This window comes from Megalopta genalis, chromosome 3 (genome assembly GCF_051020955.1).
Source record: "Megalopta genalis isolate 19385.01 chromosome 3, iyMegGena1_principal, whole genome shotgun sequence".
Taxonomy (NCBI): domain Eukaryota; kingdom Metazoa; phylum Arthropoda; class Insecta; order Hymenoptera; family Halictidae; genus Megalopta; species Megalopta genalis.
Genome location: NC_135015.1, coordinates 17,967,715 through 17,988,016, shown reverse-complemented (window position 1 = coordinate 17,988,016; position 20,302 = coordinate 17,967,715). Strand labels below are relative to the sequence as shown.

Sequence of the window (20,302 nt, the reverse complement as noted above, 5' to 3'; positions counted from 1 at the left end):
GAAAGTTCATGTCAAATATGTCATCGATCGTCTTCTCGAAGATAATTCGTGAAAAATTATTTATAAACAGACTATGCATTTTATGCGTTTATAGAGAACTTGAGCGTGCGCAATTTGAAACAATAAATACATCGAAGGAAATTAACAGTCCCAAGATATTGGTTTTAGTGGATTAAAATGATCGAATAAAACGATCGCTTTTTATTCGGTTGTCGAGTTCTTGCGATCGATTCAGAAAATTGTTATTTCGCGTGATAACGATACTTGCGAGGATTTGTTAATAAATGAAACTCTCGGTACGGTCGAAATTAAATGAAATTAATGATACACGAGAAATTGGTGTTGCTTTAGACTCGCAATATGAAAATGAAGCAGAGAGCTATAGTGATTTTAGCTGTCGTTTATCGACAGGCTTTATTTAATATTAGATTTACTCGTCAAAATGACGGGTCGCTAATTTTTTAATTTACGATTATTCTAATAATTATTATATAATTAATATTATAATTATTTTTGTTACTATAAAAGTGATATATAAAAAATATAATATATAATATATGAAAATAAATAAATATAAATATTAATAGTATTATTATTATTATTATTATTATTACTATTGATATTGATATTTATTATATATTATTATTACTATTAATATTTATATTTATTTATTTTTATATATTATATATTATATTTTTTATATATTACTTTTATAATATATAATAAAAATAATAATAATTATTATTATTATAATTACTATTATAATTTACGATTATTCAATTCATATGTTACTTACGGCAAATGTTACAACATTTGTTAAAAATCGGAATAAATATCTTACCGTTACTTTTACAAACTAACGTGAAACAGCTGTTTTTTGTGCTCCGCAAATCTAATGTTAATTCGTATTTGTTTCGATAGTTCCATCGATTCCATGTTATCCGAAGGAATACCATCCGCTATTTAGAAACAGAGGAGGGTGAGTTCTCGGTTTGAGGAACGCAATCATTAGCGTTTTAGTAACGAGCGTTCAAATAGTTCCGCAGGCCATTATACGTACGGATAAATTATGGGTACACAGACATTCCGCGAGGCTCTACAGGTAATCCTCGAACAACAACGTTAATTGATCCCGAGGATACTTTACAATTCGCTCTAATTATCCGCGCAAAATTCTAGTTGATAATAATCTCCCCTTGAATCGCCGAGGAGTTTAAAAATCGTGGAAAAAAAAACAAATACATCGAGCACCCTTGTACCCGATACGACGAGAATTGGCAGGAAATGTAAATAGAACTGTACGCGAGCGGAACGATCGGGCCCGAACCGAAAAAGTAATGCAATATTAACGTGATATCGTTAATTAAATATTATCGACGTTATCATTAACATACAATAAGGTAAATAGCGAGAGAGGTGAACGAAAGCAGAAATCTATTCGTTACGAATGCGTACAGAATTTATTATTCCGACTCTGTCGTTTTCTCTGTTCGAGAACGGAACAGAATTTAAAGTTAATTATAAACGATTCGGTTGGCATAACAATATTCCGATCGGATTGCAAAAACCTGCGTTCAATAACTCGAGCAAACGCGTACAACACGTTTCCGCCGGTCTTTCCAATCGTAACACGTAACGTGTGTTCCGACGACTAGAGAAATAATTTCTTTGCAACCGCGATATTAATTGATATTAAATATTGTTCACGCAGAAATAATCCGCGAATCTGAACGTTGTATTATTCGCTGCGCTGTGACGATTAATTAGCGACCGAATCGACGCGATCGGATTTAGTTCGCAGTGCTTAGGGAGACAGTCCTCCCCCCACCCTGTAATTCAAGGATTTTTTTCGACTGCATCGGTCAAAGATCTCCCACAATTCCCCGTGTCCAAACCGTGTTCAGTTCGAAAACGGTAGCCGCTTAGACTTGAAGACATAATCTCTGGCTGGCACGAGGTCAACGATTGTTGTCCCCTGATCGCGAAAAAACGCGACCCCGGACGAGAGCTCGCGGGCTCTCGGCCACATCGGTATATCTCGTTCGAGCCACTCGATCGACTTTCGCGTTCAATTGGCCGTTGTAAAGTTGTTGACTCGGCTCAAAGCGGCAGCCGAGGCGAAAACGCCCGGCTACGGACGCAAACGGTTTCGCCGTGAAATTAGTAGTATACTTACTTCCGGGTGATGTTTAAGCTCTTGCGGTCCTGAAGCTCGGAATCCGCGGAAGAGGATCCGAAATTCTGATTCTCCCCCTTCTCTCTCGCGCGCGCGCTCTCTCTCGCGAGCTTTCTCTCTTGCGCTCTCTCTCTCCCTCGCGAGCTTTTTCTCTCGCGCGCTGTCTCTCCTGCGAGCTTTCTCTCGCGCGCACTCTCTCTCGCAAGCTTTTTCTCTCGCGCGCACTCTCTCTCTCACGAGCTTTTTCTCTCGCGCGCGCTCTCTCTCTATCTCTCTCTCGAGCTTTTTCTCTCGCGCGCGCTCTCACTCTCTCTCGCGAGCTTTTTCTCTCGCGCGCACTCTCTCTCTCTCTCGAGCTTTTTCTCTCGCGCGCGCACTCTCTCTCTATCTCTCTCTCGAGCTTTTTCTCTCGCGCGCGCTCTCACTCTCTCTCGCGAGCTTTTTCTCTCGCGCGCACTCTCTCTCTCTCTCTCGAGCTTTTTCTCTCGCGCGCGCACTCTCTCTCTATCTCTCTCTCGAGCTTTTTCTCTCGCGCACGCTCTCACTCTCTCTCGCGAGCTTTTTCTCTCGCGCGCACTCTCTCTCTCTCGAGCTTTTTCTCTCGCGCGCGCTCTCACTCTCTCTCGCGAGCTTTTTCTCTCTCGCGCTTTTTCTCTCTTGCGCTCTCTTTCGCGCGCTGTCTTTCTCTCTCTCTCTCTCTCTCTCTCTCTCTCTCTCTCTCCCCCGCGAGTGCCATCGCTCTCTCAACCAAGCCTCTCGAGCCGCTCTTCCGCAATACCGCCCGCACGCCGGTGTCGTTGCCGGCTTTGTTCCCGTTCTCTCCTTGTGTAGACCTGTGTTTTGCATTTCAGGGACGACTGTTGGGAAAAGCGGACGCGTATTTTAGTTCCTTTCGGCGCTGCAACTATCCGCGAATAAGGGCGCCGAACACCGCACCCGAAATTGTTTACGAGTGCGCCAGGTACTCCAGGTACGTATATACACTTTTCGGAATATACGCTCTCTGCAACAATACCGTTATAAGACACTATGTAAAACCGTGCAGATCTGCGCTGCGTTAGAAGAGAACTTCTCCCTTTTATGTACTATATACATATAAATGTGTTGTAGTTTACTTGTCTCTCTCTCTCTTTTGTTCTACGACGCAGTGTCAGATTTGTTACGAAGATTCGGAACGTTAATTGTAGTACCACCATGCTGACGAGAGTGTCTCGTTAATCCGTTGCATTGTTATTACTTTCGCAGCTCGGTCGATCAACATGTGTTTTTCATTAATACGTTCCTATGCGAGACGGAGAATCTTTTTATTGATTAAAATTTAACCTTAAAATTAATTTGATTATTGATATTGATATTAATTTTATTGTTATTAATATTAATATTAATTTTATTGTTATTATTAATATTAATATTAATATTAATTTTATTGTTATTATTAATATTAATATTAATACTAATTTTATTGTTATTAGTAATATTAATATTAATACTAATTTTATTGTTATTAGTAATATTAATATTAATACTAATTTTATTGTTATTATTAATATTAATATTAATACTAATTTTATTGTTATTAGTAATATTAATATTAATACTAATTTTATTGTTATTATTAATATTAATACTAATTTTATTGTTATTATTAATATTAATATTAATTTTATTGTTATTACTAATATTAATATTAATACTAATTTTATTGTTATTATTAATATTAATACTAATTTTATTATTACTATTAATATTAATATCAATGTTATTGTTATTACTAATATTAATATTAATTTTAAAATGACTCGTGTTGCTCACACAGCGTTACTCAGTCACTCATACACATTCACCAGTTTCTTGGACATAAACAAACCTGACAAAACGTTAAATAATGATCATAGAACGCGATACGGCAATTATCAACGATGCCGCGCGGACTTTCGGTGTTTGTTTGGATGCAAATCGTTGAATTATTTCGCAGCCCGTGAAACCGCCGCGCCGCCGGCGACTACAACGGAACAAGTAATAATCAGAACGTTGGTAGCGGGCGCTGTCAGTCGAGACGACGAGGGTTAGCACCGGGAACAAAGGGCGAAACGAGCTTAAACACCGGGAACCGAGTTCCGGTCCGTGGTGGTCCGCGAGGAAATCGCGCGCGAGAGAGTTCCGTACGTATCGGCTTTTAAATTCGATTCTCCGGCTTATCCGCGAAGCGGTCGGCGTTTATGGGAATTTCGAGCGCGTCCGAGGAACGGAACCGTGCACCATCCGACAGGCGTTCGCCGGTCCCAACGTTTCGAACGAACTGTGATAATTCGATAACGCCATATGCATTCGAGGAAAGTGAGTTTCGTTCTTTGTTTGTCGCGCTATTTCCGGCGCCGCGTCGCGCCGCGTCGCGCCGGCGTTGTTTGCCGTGGTAACTGCAATAATAATAATAATAATAATAATAATATTGTATTAACTCGGCGTGATGGCCGAGCGAAGTAATTAACAGGAAAGGACGGTGCACGCGGCAACGTGTACGCATATCACGGGCAAACATAAAAGGAAATTCGAATGGAGGAAAATAAGGAATAAAGCGATTCGATCGCGCGTTCAGAATTTCGAGCGAGTTGCGACGCGCTGTTTGCTTAACCCTTTGCCGTATCATTTTCGTCGCGGACAGGGTGATTGGAACTCCTTCGATACTGATCCGTTTCTTCGAAGAAAAAAGAAACAGTTACATTTGTGGCGGAACCTCGATTAACCGAACTGGTTTCTCCGCCATCTTTATTATCGAGATTTTTATAATTATTCCATTTAATTAGACGGCGGAATTTTGTGCAAAATAAAAATTGTCTGCATTGGTTGCAAGAAATCGAAGCTAAATAGAAAATTACTTCTTCAAAATTATGATTGATGATTGCATTTATAATTATGATTGATAATTGCATTTATTATTATAATTATAGTTAATAGTTACATTTGTAATTACGATTGATAATTACATTTCTAACCATGATTGATAATTACATTTATAATTATAATTAATAATTACATTTATAATTATAATCAACTATAATTCATTCGAGATAAGACATCGACATTTTAAAATTCCTTCAATCTCTCGTCGATTTGAAATCCCAACCACTCAATATTATCGTAAATGCATGAAACCCGTGCTCATAATAAAATATAAATATCGCGAAGTTTACGAAAGATAAATATAAAAACTGCTCCGTAATCCGATATTCTAACAAGATTAAAATAAAAGTTCGTTCGGCGTACACCGGCTCCGAGGTCGCGGTAAGTCGTTTTGAATGAACGGAGCAGGATGAACGATCGCCGATCGAATGAAATTTTTAAGTATTTTACGAGATAACCGTGCGATATAGGAGTAACCATCCAGGTTACAGAAGTTTCGACGCGTTATGGGAGTTCTGATGGAAGAATAATGTCGTTCGCATGCGATCGACGCGAACCCGTTCAACAAGGGCGGAAGATAAAGATGTTAATGTCCATGGTGTAACGACACCATGGATCGAGGGGGCTCGCGGGAACTTTCAGACGACATCGGAGATACGCGTACGTAACGGTACAACTTCTCTCCCACCCCCCCTCCCCCTCGATCGCTTTCAGACGAGTGCAGGAGCGTGCCTCGCATCGCCTCGAGACCGCTGCTATCAAATTTGTAGTCATCGCGATAAGCGCGAGCCTGCAAACTTCCTGTATCCGGGCTATGCACGGCGCTCAGGCACCCCCGCACCCCTAAAGTTCACCCTGGACGAGCGTCGCGTCTCGCCAACCGCTGACACCGACGCACGGTGGCCGGTTTCCATAACAAAGAGCGCGACGAGTCAATTTTTAAAAATATCCCCATAGCGCATAGTTCATTCGCTAGTAGTCGATTGAACGCTTGGCTTGTTGTTGACTATGATTTTTTTATGATTCATTAATTTTGGACAGGGCTACGTGGCTTCAAAATAGCCCATCCCTCAAATCATACTAAATTTACATCGTTGTTTATAATTGTTCTGTTCCCTGAAAATAGATAATTTTTGCAGAATTTAACGTACTTAGTGTGCACTTTAATTATGCCGCAAGACACAATTCTTATCTTTCACACATTTTTTGAGTTATGTCCGATTGAATTCGTTGAATTTACATTTCACACAAGTAAAAATTATCTTCGACAAATTCCCGAACAAACAGTCATTTAGACATTCTTTTCTCTCTTTATTAAACTCGGTGAGTTGAGAATAAATAACGCATGCACCCTCTGAAATTCTTTGAATATCTTCGGCGTTTTAAATTCAATCTATCTACAGGGTGTCCCAAAAATGTCTCGCAGTCCGAAAATGGCGGGTTCCTCGGGTCATTCAAAGCAACTTTTTCCTTTGCAAAAATGTTCTCCGAGGCACCGTTAACGAGTTATTAACGAAAAACAGTGACCAATGAGAGGCGAGTACGGCTGGCGCGAGGCGACCGAGCCAATGAGCGGAACTGGGCTTCGCGCGCTGGTTTACTGGGCCGCCTCGCGTCAGTCGTACTCGATTCTTATTGGTCACTGTTTTTCGTTAATAACTCGTTAACGGTGCCTCGGAGAACATTTTTGTAAAGGAAGAAGTTGCTTCAAATGATCCGAGGAACCCGCATGCGAGACATTCTTGGGACATCCTGTATTTCACGGATTTAGAAAATAGCAACTAAATAATTCACGCAAAGTAACAAAATTGTTTTACAATTTGAAAATATGTGTTACTGTCAACTCGTTAAAATGATCAAGAAGAAGAACAAATGTCTGTGCAGTTCTTACATCTTGACATTCATCGAGACAATTTTTATTCTGTGCAAAGATTTTTATTCTGCAAAAAGGATTTATTTATTATTTTCCAGTTATCATTATTTGCTTATTTAAAGAAAGAGAAGAGATGTTTGCGTCCAGAACAGATTTCGTCCCAGTAAATCTGTTAATAGCGAAAATCCGTATCCACAAAAATCAGTCGCATTCTTATTAATTATTATTTGATCATTGTTTCCCCGACTTTTGCGAAACAACGTACGAGAACAGAAATTTCTCAATAATTAATAAATCGACTCACATTCGAGACAAAACGGCACCGAGAACACGAAGTCCAATGCCCAGCGATGTTCCCAACCGTCGTGGACGTTAAAAAAAAAGAAAAAAACGAAACACAAAAACATCTAATTTCCGCCGAGAGTCGTCGAGTCGACAGGCGGAGAAAAAAAATTCAGCGGGACGGCGAACGGTTACGAGGTCGTGTAATTTGGTCGCGAGAAGAAGACGAGGGCGGCGTCGCGAGGCGAGGACAATCGTCGGCGGGGCTCGCCGAGCGTAACTTAGGGGAACGGTTGCCGTTCCAGCGGCTCCGTCATTCGATATTTTGATTCGCGAACACGGTTTCGCACTAAGCAACGCTCCGCGGGTGTCTGCGGAGCGGATCGCCCGGCCGTCGAAGTGCTGGGACGCGCCGCGACGACGGGCTCGTCTTCTAATGGCCCCCGTAATGCTGCCGGAGGAAAGGCGGGAGGGAAGTTCTTCGCGGCGCGAGCCGGAAACGATGTTTGCAAAGTTCTCGATCCGGGGGCATCGACGGAACGGGACGCGACTCGTGTAATCGGAAACGCGGGCGTCGGTGGCCGGCTTTTCCCATTCGCTCGAAATTCGCCGGTCGAAGCTCGTTAATTAAAAGTAGTTCGGAGCCGTTCCCGCCGATGCACGGCCGCTTTTTTCGCGCGCGACCCCGCCGCGCGTCTACGTGTGTGTATTTGCGTGTGTGTGTGTGTGTGTGTGCATGCACGCGGATGTGCCGGCCGCTCGGGCGCGGTCGGCCGGCTTCAACCCGCTTCCACCCGCTTCGGACCACTCTAATGGAATGTGGAGCAACGAACGCCGGGGAACACGGAAACGGTCTTTGTGTCGCCGCGATCCTCCACACCGCGTAAACATCGAAACCCTTCCATATTCTGGCCGAGGACGGCTGGAACGGGCGACGCCGCCGCGATCTTTCGGTAGGGCAGCGGAGCCAGTTACTGTGGGCCGATAAATTATCGTGTATTTTTTTTAGTTTTCAATATTCATAGTCAACTTCAGATTTATCGCGATTTATCATGATTTATTGATAATCGATAAGTGCGGTATAAGTTTGTAATATAGAAGAATTTAATTTTGATTTGTATAAGTACTTGGCGAAATTATATTTAATTGAGTTGTAATTGAATTTAGTTTCTAATATAAAGTTAGGGTAATTATTGTTAGGAAAAATAATTGAGTTGCAGTTAATTAGTATAATGATTATAATTTTACATTTGAAATTAGATTTATTTAGGATAGATTTTATTGGTAATTAATAAATTTGGGGTTAATTTGTTGTATATAATAATTTTATTTTTATTTTTATGTAGGTTTATTGAAAATATTTAATTGAGTTATAATTGGATTTAGTTATTAGAGAAATATAATTGAGTTATATTTAATCATTATAGTGATATTTTAATTAAGACGCGTTCAATTGCTTTTCGTTAACGTTCAATTGATTATTTATTCGTTAAAATTCACCATCCGCAGTCGAATGGCGACTTTGAGGCAACAATACAATTTTTTATTTTATGTTTTAGGATAATTTTTATATTAGCAAAGTTTAGATTTAAAAAACTGTTAAATTGTTAGATTGTTACACTGTCGTGTATATAAGTCATAATTTAATTTCATGCGCATAAAATGCACTTTGGGCATAAAATGTGAATACTGTGAGTCGGAAAAATTATTTCAGATTTACAGGTTAAATAGCTTCGAATGCAAAGGGTTAACACTAAATTTATAATAAAAGTGAGAAGATCGAATTTATTTAGATTCTGTTTTTATGATAAAAATTGATCCGATGATGTAATTTATTCGAGGATTTTCCATTGAAAAGTCCTATAGTTTGCAGAATTGCAAAATAAGTTATTAATAGTCAAATGATCGGTTTCACAATTTTTATTTTATAATTATCGAAGTTATTAAGCTGCTTCCATTAAAAATTGTTGAATATATTTCTTTATGAAAATTATGAAAAATTTGAATAAATTCTATCTTGCAATCCTTGTGGGACAATTTTCGTTAATCGCTTGAAACACCGCGAAAATTATGTTAATTTTTTGTTATTTTTTGATACAGCACGCAGTAACTGATTTTTGTAGATCATAGCCACACGGTAACTGGCTCCAGAATTTTTTCTCTTTCTCTTGACATTCGATGGAGATATCTCTTGATATTCAAACCCTGAAGACTGCTCACAGGCTGCGGTAATTAACCGCCCCTCCACCATAGTTTCCATTTTTCGAACTCGGTTTTTCGTGCTCGACGTTGCAGAAGTTCGGCTTCACGATCCATTTTCGAATGTTGGGACTTCGTAGCCGAAACCGTAGAAATTCAGTTCCATCAAAAAAATATCTTCAATTTTTTAAAGTTGGGCTTCCGTACTTGGAGCCATAGAAGTTCTGGACCATCGAGAAGCAGGTTAAATTTTTAAAAATTGGGTTTTCGTACTCGCGAAGCCGCCGGTAGTTTAGGTTCCCTGAGAAGTGCTCGAGAGTTTTAGAGGTCGAGTTCTCATGCTCGAGGTCGTAGGAAGTAGATGAGAAAGTCACTTTGACGATCCGGCAATTTTCCAAGTTCCATAAAATCGAAACGATTTGTTTTAGGAGGAAGCTCGATATTCGCGGCCTATTTGTGGCATAATCGGCAACTAATTCAGCAATAGTTTTAAACGAATTGAATTTAAGTATATAGTTAGTAGAATTGTTTTTGTAATAAGTAAACTATTGTATAGTATACTTAAATTCTACTATATATATAGTAGAATTAGTATACTTTAAATATACTTAAATACTATATATATGGTAGAATCAGTATACTTAAATTCTACTATATATAGTAGAATTTACTATATATATATTTCTACTATATATAGTAGAATTTAAGTATACTACTATATATATTTCTACTATATATAGTAGAATTTAAGTATACCACTATAAGAGAGAGTATTCTACTATTATATTCAATTTATAAAATATTGTATAGTATACTTAAATTCCACTATATATATACAGTAGAATTCTATATATTCAATAGTAGAGTTTAGTATAGTATACTTAAATTTCAGTGTATATATATAGTAGAATTCTATATATTCTATAGTAGAGTTGTACTATATGTATAGTAGAATTTAAGTATACTATACAATAGTTTTATAAATTGAATATATAGTAGAATACTTATAGTAGTATACTTAAATTCTACTATATATAGTAGAAATATATATAGTAAATTCTACTATATATAGTAGAATTTAAGTATACTAATTCTACTATATATAGTAGAATTTAAGTATACTAATTCTACTATATATACAGTAGAATTTAAGTATACTAATTCTACTATATATATAGTAGAATTTAAGTATACTAATTCTACTATATATATAGTATTTAAATATACTAATTCTACTATATATACATATATAGTAGAATTTAAGTATACTACACAACAGTTTTATAAATTGAATTATCAATTTAAGTAAATTGATAAAATTGTTTTAAAAAATAAGATAAGCTTTATTCCATGCGAAGCATTTTTATTTGGCACAAAGATCCACAACATCGGAATAATTTACTTAAAGAAAATCTGTGAAATTCTCAGTCTATTTACGACGCACGTAGCAATTAATTCAGCAATATTTCTAGGTCGCTTGAAAATGTGTGCGTGATTCTCAGTCTATATAAATAGACTGAGTCCAATAGACTCGGTCTATATAAAAGACGCGGGCGGCAAATAATTCAGCAATATTTTTAGGTCACTGGTAACTTGATGGAATTGTTAAAAGGAAGAAGCCGAGGTTCGCGCGGCGCGAAGCATTTTTATTCGGCGTAAACGTCCATAGTCTGGCGAACAAACGGGCAGCAGGGTACCGGGAAGCATGTTTGTGGAAGGAACGAATTCACGGCATTGTGTACCTCGCGAGTTACAAGAACGAGAAAAACGTTGGTCGCGGCCATTCAACAGTTGTGTCGTGTTTCTCGGCGATTCATTCATTCGATTCAGCGACTCAACGTAATGAGAACCGTTGAAACTTTTATGAGAATCAATTTTACAAATCGGCTCTTCAGCACCGAAATGTTACGGCTCTGAAAGCAATTTCTGCCGCACCATAAGGGCGGAGCCGATTTTCATCGTAATGCGCTCTGTTGCGAATTTCGTTACCGTTTTCCTCGCGCGTGTGTCCCTGCAATTCCGACGCAGCCTTTCTCTGTGTTATTATTCATCGCGTCGGATTATCTATATGCATCGGTTTTATTAAACGCGACGGTGCAACACGCCTGTCCGTTTATGTTTACATGGAACGGTAACGCGATACGTGGACCCGCAAAACGAATCGAGGCCCATCCTTAGGCGTTGTTTATCTCGGTGTCCGTTTACGTTGCGACGACTTTTATGCCAATCCGGCAACGTTGCAGTGTCGCCGCTCATTGTTGAAACATTGTTTTTGTATACGGACCGGAACATGTTCACTATGGACTTTGGCAGCCTAATGGATCCTCGATTATCTGAACCATCTGTGACATCCGAATTATTATCTCAATATCTACAGTAATGTCTCTCTAATTGACGCTCAGATTGTCCACAAAAGTGAACAATTTGGGAAGAGGAGATACGATTATTCGATCCTCGCGGTTCATTTTTATAGCTACGAATATAATATACGAATATAATTCGTATGAATATTGCCAAAATATATTGTTTTAAGTACTACTATCAACCCTTTGCACTCTAAGTCATTTTAATTCGACGTCTAAAATAGTTTCTCTGACCTATAGTACTTCCATTTGATATAATTTACTTCATTTTATGCATACGACATTGAATTTTATGACCCAAGCAACAATCACAGTTCGCACAGTTTCTTAAATATAAACACAAATTCGATGATGTTAAAAAGTATTTTCAAATTATAATCTAACAATTTGTGATGGCGCCTCGGAATCGCCACTCGAGTTCAAAGGGTTAAACGCGTTGGTTTTTCTACGATACTTAACGGAACATTTGAAAATCTAAATTTATTGTCAGAAAGGTTCTACTGCACTTCGAAAAACTGTACCATTTCCCTCATCGCTTTTGCCAATAAAATTATTGTTAAATATCTCCAACGATGACGGAGATATTCACATGACCATCTTCAGTTGAGCCATCCCGTATACAAAATGTTGATATACTATACCATATATTAGGGTGTCCCAAAAATGTCTCGCAATCCGGAAATGGCGGGTTCCTCGGATCATTTGAAGCAGCTTCTTCCTTTACAAAAATGTTCTCCGAGGCATCGTTAACGAGTTATGAACGAAAAACTGTGACCAATAAGAATCGAGTACGGCTGACGCGAGGCGGCCCAGCCAACCAGCGCGCGAAGCCCAGTTCCGCTCATTGGCTCGGTCGCCTCGCGCCAGCCGAGCTCGCCTCTCATTGGTCACCGTTTTTCGTTAATAACTCGTTAACGGTGCCTCGGAGAAAATTTTTGTAAAGGAAGAAGTTGCTTCGAATGGCCTGAGGAACCCGTTACTTCCGGATTGCGAGACATTTTTGAATAATCGTATCTCCTCTTCCCAATAATTATGATGATAATTATGATGATAATTAACCACGAGCGACAGAGACAAATTTACAGGACTCGAGAAAGTTGCCGCAACAGTGCAGCGCATAATAAAAAAGAAATAACTAAACGGTGTAAATCGCTCCGGCAACGTCGATAATTCCTCGCGAGAAATAATTGGAAGCACTTCGCGGCGGTTTCGCCGGCGAGACGATTGGAAAGAGGGCGGAGAAAGGTCGCTCTCTTAGATTCGGAATTGCCAGGCAGCGGTTCTAGAGCCGCTAGGAGCCGTAGAACGGCCCGGAATTAACGAGCGCGTGCTCCGAACGCGCGCGGATGTATTCCATAATGGAGTTTCGATTTAATTTCGAGTTGCGAGTTAGGTCCTCTCCCCGTTCGGGGCTGTTCGTGCGCGCGGCCGACATTCAATTATCCGCGGAATTCCGTGAACGGGACCTCCGTTCGCCGAGTGGGTCGCAGGACTCGTGATTCAAAGCCCTCCCCCGGTTTGATTTCAGCTTCTGGGACATACCGAGCGCCTGGTGGCAGGCGAGCACCGTCACGATGGGGATCGGCGTGGCGATCGCAGTGATCGGCGCGCTCACCTTGCTGGCCGCAGCCTCCAGCTTTCTACCGCACATACTGAAAACACCGAAGCACACCAGGGTGCTTGGCGGCCTGCAGCTGCTCGCTGGTGAGTATCGAACGAAATAGGGGAGGGAACTGCCATGAATGGGACGTACACATTGAACGGGGCATCAGCATTATCGCAAAAATTATGAGTCGTTTCATAATTGAATTATACTTGCTCTGTAACTATTTAGTGCGTATCCGGTCACACGTAATTTGAAGCCGCTAACAGTGGAATATGTTGATAATTAACAGTTGATGATTATGGCGGACGATTAATTCTTTTGTGTATTTGGAAGTAACATTTTTCTTTTTTTTTTGTATCGTTTGTATCGCGAAATACTGTCGCTTTTTACCGAGTTTTTATTCGTTGCATTTGATTAGGTATCTTTTTTTAAGAATGTTGATATGTAGCATCGAACAGTATATTATTTTTTATTGTAGCAATCAAACAAGTTAAAGTTTTAATGTACTTACCAAATGTATGAATGGGACACAAAGAATGTTTATGGATGGGTCGCGACTAAATAAACAATAAAGAAAATTTGTAATATATTAGAAATGTGTTTCGAGATAATTTAGTTGAGAAACAGAACCTTGTTTTTATTATACTTATTATGCCATTAATTTTTAGGACACTTGTCAGGATAATTTTTAAGATATTTTTATCTAGAAATTGTTATCAATTTTGTTCAGTTTCTTTTCATTAAAAAGATTATTTCTCGTGATAAAACACTAAAGTGTTCATTGTGACAAAGTACTAAAATGTTTATTGTGATAAAATACTAATTGTCATATATACGATAATAAATAATTACATAATATAGTAATTATATAATATAGTTTTAGTAAAATATCAAGTGGCCAGTGTAAAAATTCGAGTAAGAACAGCTCGGCACAGAACGTGTTAACTAAAGATTTCAAAAAAACATTCGCGTAATTTAAAATCATTATATAGTATTATTATTATTAATATTATTATTAATATTATATTATTATACAAAATAATTATTAATATTATTATTATTATTATTATTATATTTATCTTGGAAGATTAATACCAAGATTACTGTATTTTCTAACACTGTCCTATTTGTGACTTTGCCTGTCCCATTCAATACAACCAATTCACGAAAATATGCACTTTAAATTTTATGCATGGATAGAATGCACTTAAAAAAAGAATGAATAATAAAACAAGTAAACACAAGTGAAACTCATTGGCAGATGCATTGTCGCAACAACGGAACACCTCTTTTTTCGAAGTTTTTTCGTCATCTTGTCGCGAACAAAAGTGCCCCATTCATGGTTGTTCTCCCCTGAACCATCCGGATCCTTTTCGCTGCGGATTTCCTACCGCGCTCGTTCTACCGCGCTGGCCAATTTCCACAAAAACCAACCGGAGTCTCACGGGCAAACATACCCGGGCCGTGCCGCGGACACCTGAAACATCCCCCGGAACCGGGCGATCGTAAACGAGCGGATAATCGCGAGCGCGGCGGACAAAGCGCCGCGATTTTACATTAATTGATAGCAGTCTCGTTCAACTCTCATCCAGATTGTCGCGAATCGGTACGTCCTTTGGCGTCGAATTGCCGCTGCGGTCGAGCATCGATTGCGGTGAGGATTTTTCAAAAGAACCGGACCGGGCGTGCCAGTCCCCGCGATGCAGGAAAAAGACCACACCGGCGCGAATCGCTTCGTCCTTTCCCCCGTCGAATTGACGCCGCGATGGAGCATCGAACGCGAATGCGCACTTTTTTTTTTTAAATGCACGCTGCTCGTGCGACTAATCTATTGTAGGACGCCGTTTCATTTGTCGCGATTACAGTGAATTCCTCCTAATTGACGCTCGGATTATTGCACATAATATAATATAATAATAGAATAATATAATAAAATATAATAGTATAATAATATAATAATATAATAATATAATAATATAATAATATAATAATATAATAATATAATAGTATAATAATATAATAATATTATAATATTATAATATAATAATATAATAATAGAGTAATATAATAATATTGTAATATAGTAATAATATACAATAATATAATAATATAATAATATAATAATATAGTAATATAGTAATATAATAATATAGTAATATAGTAATATAATAATATAGTAATATAGCAATAATATATAATAATAATAATAATCATATCTGCTCTTCCAAAATTCTCCATTTTTGTCTGTCCAACAATCTGAGCGTCAATTACTATATTTCTCTTCGCAGTTTTGTTGCAATTACGTACGAGCAAGCGTGATTTAATCGTTAATTAATCGACGGATCTAATTTTTCACGTATACATGCGAAAGTTCGTACGAAAGATCACGTAAATACTTAAATACATACAAAATGATATATTCACTGCTCCTCCAAAAGTAACGGGACACCTGATTATTTGGTATAAATCGTAATTTTTTATTCGGTTTCGTTAATATCCGCGAGTTTTATGGCATCGTATCGTCATATTGAAAGTGCATATTGAGTTATTAAGTGATTGTTACTTATGCAATTCGATTACCAATTTATCGCATTTCGTTCGTTGAAAGCGTACACGCCGAGCTCATTTCATATTCTTCCCGCGGCATGACACGCATCGTTTCCCGATGTGTTCTCCAAATATGAGCCACGTACTACAAAATGCATGGATCCAAATAGGAACAGAAATAATGGGAGTGCTGATAAAACGGATGCCGAAATTAGTTCGATAAGTAATTAAAAAACGCCGTGGATATATCGACGGAAAGAAAATTAAGTTTTCTTTTAGAAAATTCACGTTGTTTTTATTGTAATGTGAGAAATATAAAAATATGTAATAGATATATATATATATATATATTTATTAATAATAGATATAATATTATATATATTATCATATTATTTTTATACGTATTATAATATTATTTTTATACATATTATAATATTATAATATTTATTATAATTTATTATTTATATCATAATTAAAATAACGTCAATTTTATAAAAGAGAATTTATGTTTTCCTCCGTCGATTTCATCGCGTTTTTTAATTACTGCTTGGACTAATTTCAGCGTATACATATATGTACATGTAACCAATTACAGTTTAATATAATCAACATCGAAATCAATTTCAGAAATTATAACAATATCGTATCGGTTGCACAAATTCACTCAATATTCTGCAAGTATCCGTATACTTTGAACGAACTTCGACGAAATAATTATCACTAGAATAATTAAACGCGAATAAAAGTGACCAATTAAAATGATTGTTGTTCGAGAAACGTCGAAAATTCTATTCCGTGTTAATCGTCGCTACGCATTATAATTCTCAATGCATCGAACTAGCGAATCGTTCCTCGGAAAATCGCGAATCGGTTTCCACCGGCGGCGAGAAGTGCGCCAATTTGGCGTGCGTGGAACGTACGAGCGCTCGAAACAATCGATCAAAGCACAATCGGCCGACGTGGCAAAGACGATGATTACTAGGTAAACCCGGTTGCCATTGCTTTCCCGACGAGACGCGCGCAAACTGCGCTCGAAGCGGTCTCGCCACGTTCCCGTCTCGTTCCCGTTTCCGAGCGTCGCTCGCGATCGGCAATTGATCGGGCGCGGTAAAATTAGCGGCCGGCGATGCAGGGGCCAATCGCGATCGGACTTTTCTGCGAATGTGGGACGTCGTTGAAACGTTCGACGGATCCGCGAGCAAGCGAGCGAGCGAGTGCGTTAACCTTTTAGGTACGGCTGAATTCTGCGCGAGGCTATTTCTCTGGACGGCAGAGTCTGATGTGTGTTGTACAGAGGCTGATACTGTATATACAGGGTGTCCCAAAAACGTCTCGCAATCCGAAAGTGGCGGGTTCCTCGGGCCATTTGAAGCAACTTTTTCCTTTACAAAAATGTTCTCCGAGGCACCGTTAACGAGTTATTAACGAAAAACAGTGACCAATGAGAGGCGAGCTCGGCTGGCGCGAGGCGACCGAGCCAACGAGCGGAACTGGGCTTCGCGCGCCGCTTGGCTGGGTCACGGGGTCACGCGGTCACATACGCGTCAGCCGTACTCGATTCTTATTGGTCACTGTTTTTCGTTAATAACTCGTTAACGGTGCCTCGGAGAACATTTTTGTAAAGGAAGAAGTTGCTTCAAATGATCCGAGGAACCCGCCGTTTCCGGATTGCGAGACATTTTTGGGACACCCTGGAGACTGTTGTAAATCGATGTGAAGACAAAAGAAGTGTGAAACAATGCATACGAAGACGATTATTTGGTTCAAACGATGAGCGAGTGAGCTACCAGAGCAAGCCACTATAGTGGCGCGTCGTCCAGAGAGATGACATTCGCGAAAGCCACTATCGTTCTAAAAGATGATATCCGCAGAAGTCACTATAGTGGCGCGTCGGGCCTAAAAGGTTAATAGGAACGTCTGCTGTTTTGCGGAGCAGCGGAGATAGAGACTTTCGCGCGCGAGTCCGCGTCGTTTCCGCGTCGCGCGTTACGCCGACGGGAGCACGCTAGACAGCGAACAGTCCCGCGGAAGAAAATGGATATTACTCGAATATCATTCTTCTTTCGAACGGTTGACACGTTCCATTTTCTCTCGCGGCGGCGTCGCCGTCCGTCGTTCGTCTCTTGTCGCTCGGCTCTGCCGGGTTATCGCTTTTAAAATAGCTTTTCACCGAGCGCCGCTGCTACGCCGCGGCGTTATTAACGAACTCGCCGGGAACCACGTGCCGAGGGTAATTTATTTATTAGCTCGGAAAACGTAATAGCGTCCTGTTGATCCGACCAGCGGGCTCTGCTCCGTGCGCGCTGCTCGAGCTAGAATTTCAAAACGTGCACCAAGTGTCGTTGACCTCTCTCTCTCGTCGTTGATCTCTTCCCGTTGATATCTTTCTTGTTGTCTAGTTTTCGAGCGTGTATTGTACAGGATGCTTTCGGAAAATACGGCGACGGTTCTTCAGATATTAGCGCATTAGTTCGCTGGCAGCGTCGCGCGTTTGCCACGACCACGATTTTTTACTTCACGCGAAGAACGTCGAATTTTGTTTTTTGTTATTTTTGTTTCATTTTATCTATTTGTTATTTTTATTTTAGTCTATTTATTGTTTTCTATTTTATTATTCTTTTATTTTATTTTATTTATTATGCCTTCTCGTTGTTCCTAATGTAACAGAAATTTATTACATTTAATTGCCGAAAATTGACTAATTCGGTTGTTTTGATTGGTTTGACAATTTTAGCGTTAATAATAGTAATACAGTACATGTTTCCTAATCGACACTCACAGAACGCAAAAGTGAACAATTTGGAAAGAGAAGATTTTATAGTTGTTGAAAAAAATAATATATAGTTGTTAAAAATAGTAATATATATAATAATAATAATATATATAAAAAATGTATATAATATATAATAATAATAAAATATATATAAAATATGTATAATATATAATAATAATAATGATAATAATAATAATAATAATAATAATAATAATAATAATAATAATAATAATAACCGAGCGTCAATCCGAGCGTCAATTAGGGAGAATTCACAGTACTTCGAAAATAACGTAACAACACCCATAAATTCTCCAAATGTCGTTACGCTTTCAACTCGTCCATTTTTGCCATAAACGAACAAAATCCGCGGTCTACCGATCCCGCATCAGAGATACGCGTCCGCTTCGACGGTTCGCGTAAACATTTCAAACAGTCTGCACAATTTTTATACAGCTCGTTTCTCGAACGAGAGTATTAGAGAGGAGGCGACGAGGAAGGAGTCGCGCGTAGAAAGCGACGTGGTTTAAACCGCCGACAACGGCGTCTGCCATTTTCTCGTTACAGCAGCGATGATATGCGGCGGCCTGGTGATGTATCCCATAGGATGGGATAACAGAGAAGTACGGGAGTCCTGCGGGAAGGGTGCTAACGTGTACAATCTCGGTGAGTATTGCTCCATGAAAAGATCTCTGCGCCGAGTCGCGGGAACATTCGCGCGCCCGTTTCTAAAACCCCTTCGAAAGAATTCGCATCCGCGCGCATTCTCTCGCCGGTGTTCTCCTCCTTTCTCACCGCCGCATTCTGGGATCCTGAAGCAATCTCCCCCCTTATCGTGGCGGCCGATAAATTCGTAAACGCGCGATCGAGAGTTCCGGGTCTTTGTCGGATGCTTCGAAAATTGTCCCATCAACTCGGTTCGAATAAAGACGGTAACGTTTGATGAAGCGAGAGGATCGAAATTGGCGAATCGAAATCTAACTAAGTCATACCTTTTTAATCGGATAATGTATATATAATAACTAGACTGCACGTTACTTTCGATATACAAGGTGTTCCGCATTTTTCCGTGCACATCTCGACGATGTGTTCCACGGGAAAAAATGGAACTAAAATGTAATATGCCAAAAAGTGCATAAATGCTTCGTTGAGAAATTATGAGAATAATACAGGATATGATTTAAACGCTGCCAAGTGCGTCTATAGTCTTCGCGCGACAAGAAGGCACCGTTGCGTGCACAATCCCCCTCTCTTTCTAGCTGCCCCACCGCCTCAACTGTCGGCCGCTGTCGACCGCCGTCGATCATTCGTCGCCGTTTTCGGTCGATAGCGATCGATAACCGTGGCAGTGGGGCGCTAGTAAGAGGGGGGATGTAACCACAAAGGTGCTTTCGAATAATGATACGATATAATATAACGATATAAATGCACGAAACAATATCCCGATCGAACGGCAAAGCATCGGGATTCATGCTCCGAACGCAGAGGTTTCCCATTCGCATGACACTCTCACCGGGCAAGATTGCACCGTGAACCGTGTCCCACATTGTTCCTCGATCGTCGAATACTCCGACGTCGATCTGTT

At 39.4% G+C, this 20,302-nt stretch overlaps 1 protein-coding gene across 1 annotated transcript in view; it reads left to right on the top strand.

Annotated features, from left to right (window-relative positions):
- LOC117225013 (LHFPL tetraspan subfamily member 6 protein) overlaps positions 1–20,302 on the top strand; it is a 43,920-nt gene that overhangs the window by 13,977 nt on the left and 9,641 nt on the right. Inside the window, exons 2-4 of the mRNA XM_033478295.2 lie at positions 3,028–3,146; positions 13,323–13,498; positions 19,285–19,383. Of these exons, the coding sequence (XP_033334186.1) occupies positions 3,028–3,146; positions 13,323–13,498; positions 19,285–19,383 (394 nt within the window). The remainder of the gene's footprint in view (positions 1–3,027; positions 3,147–13,322; positions 13,499–19,284; positions 19,384–20,302) is intronic.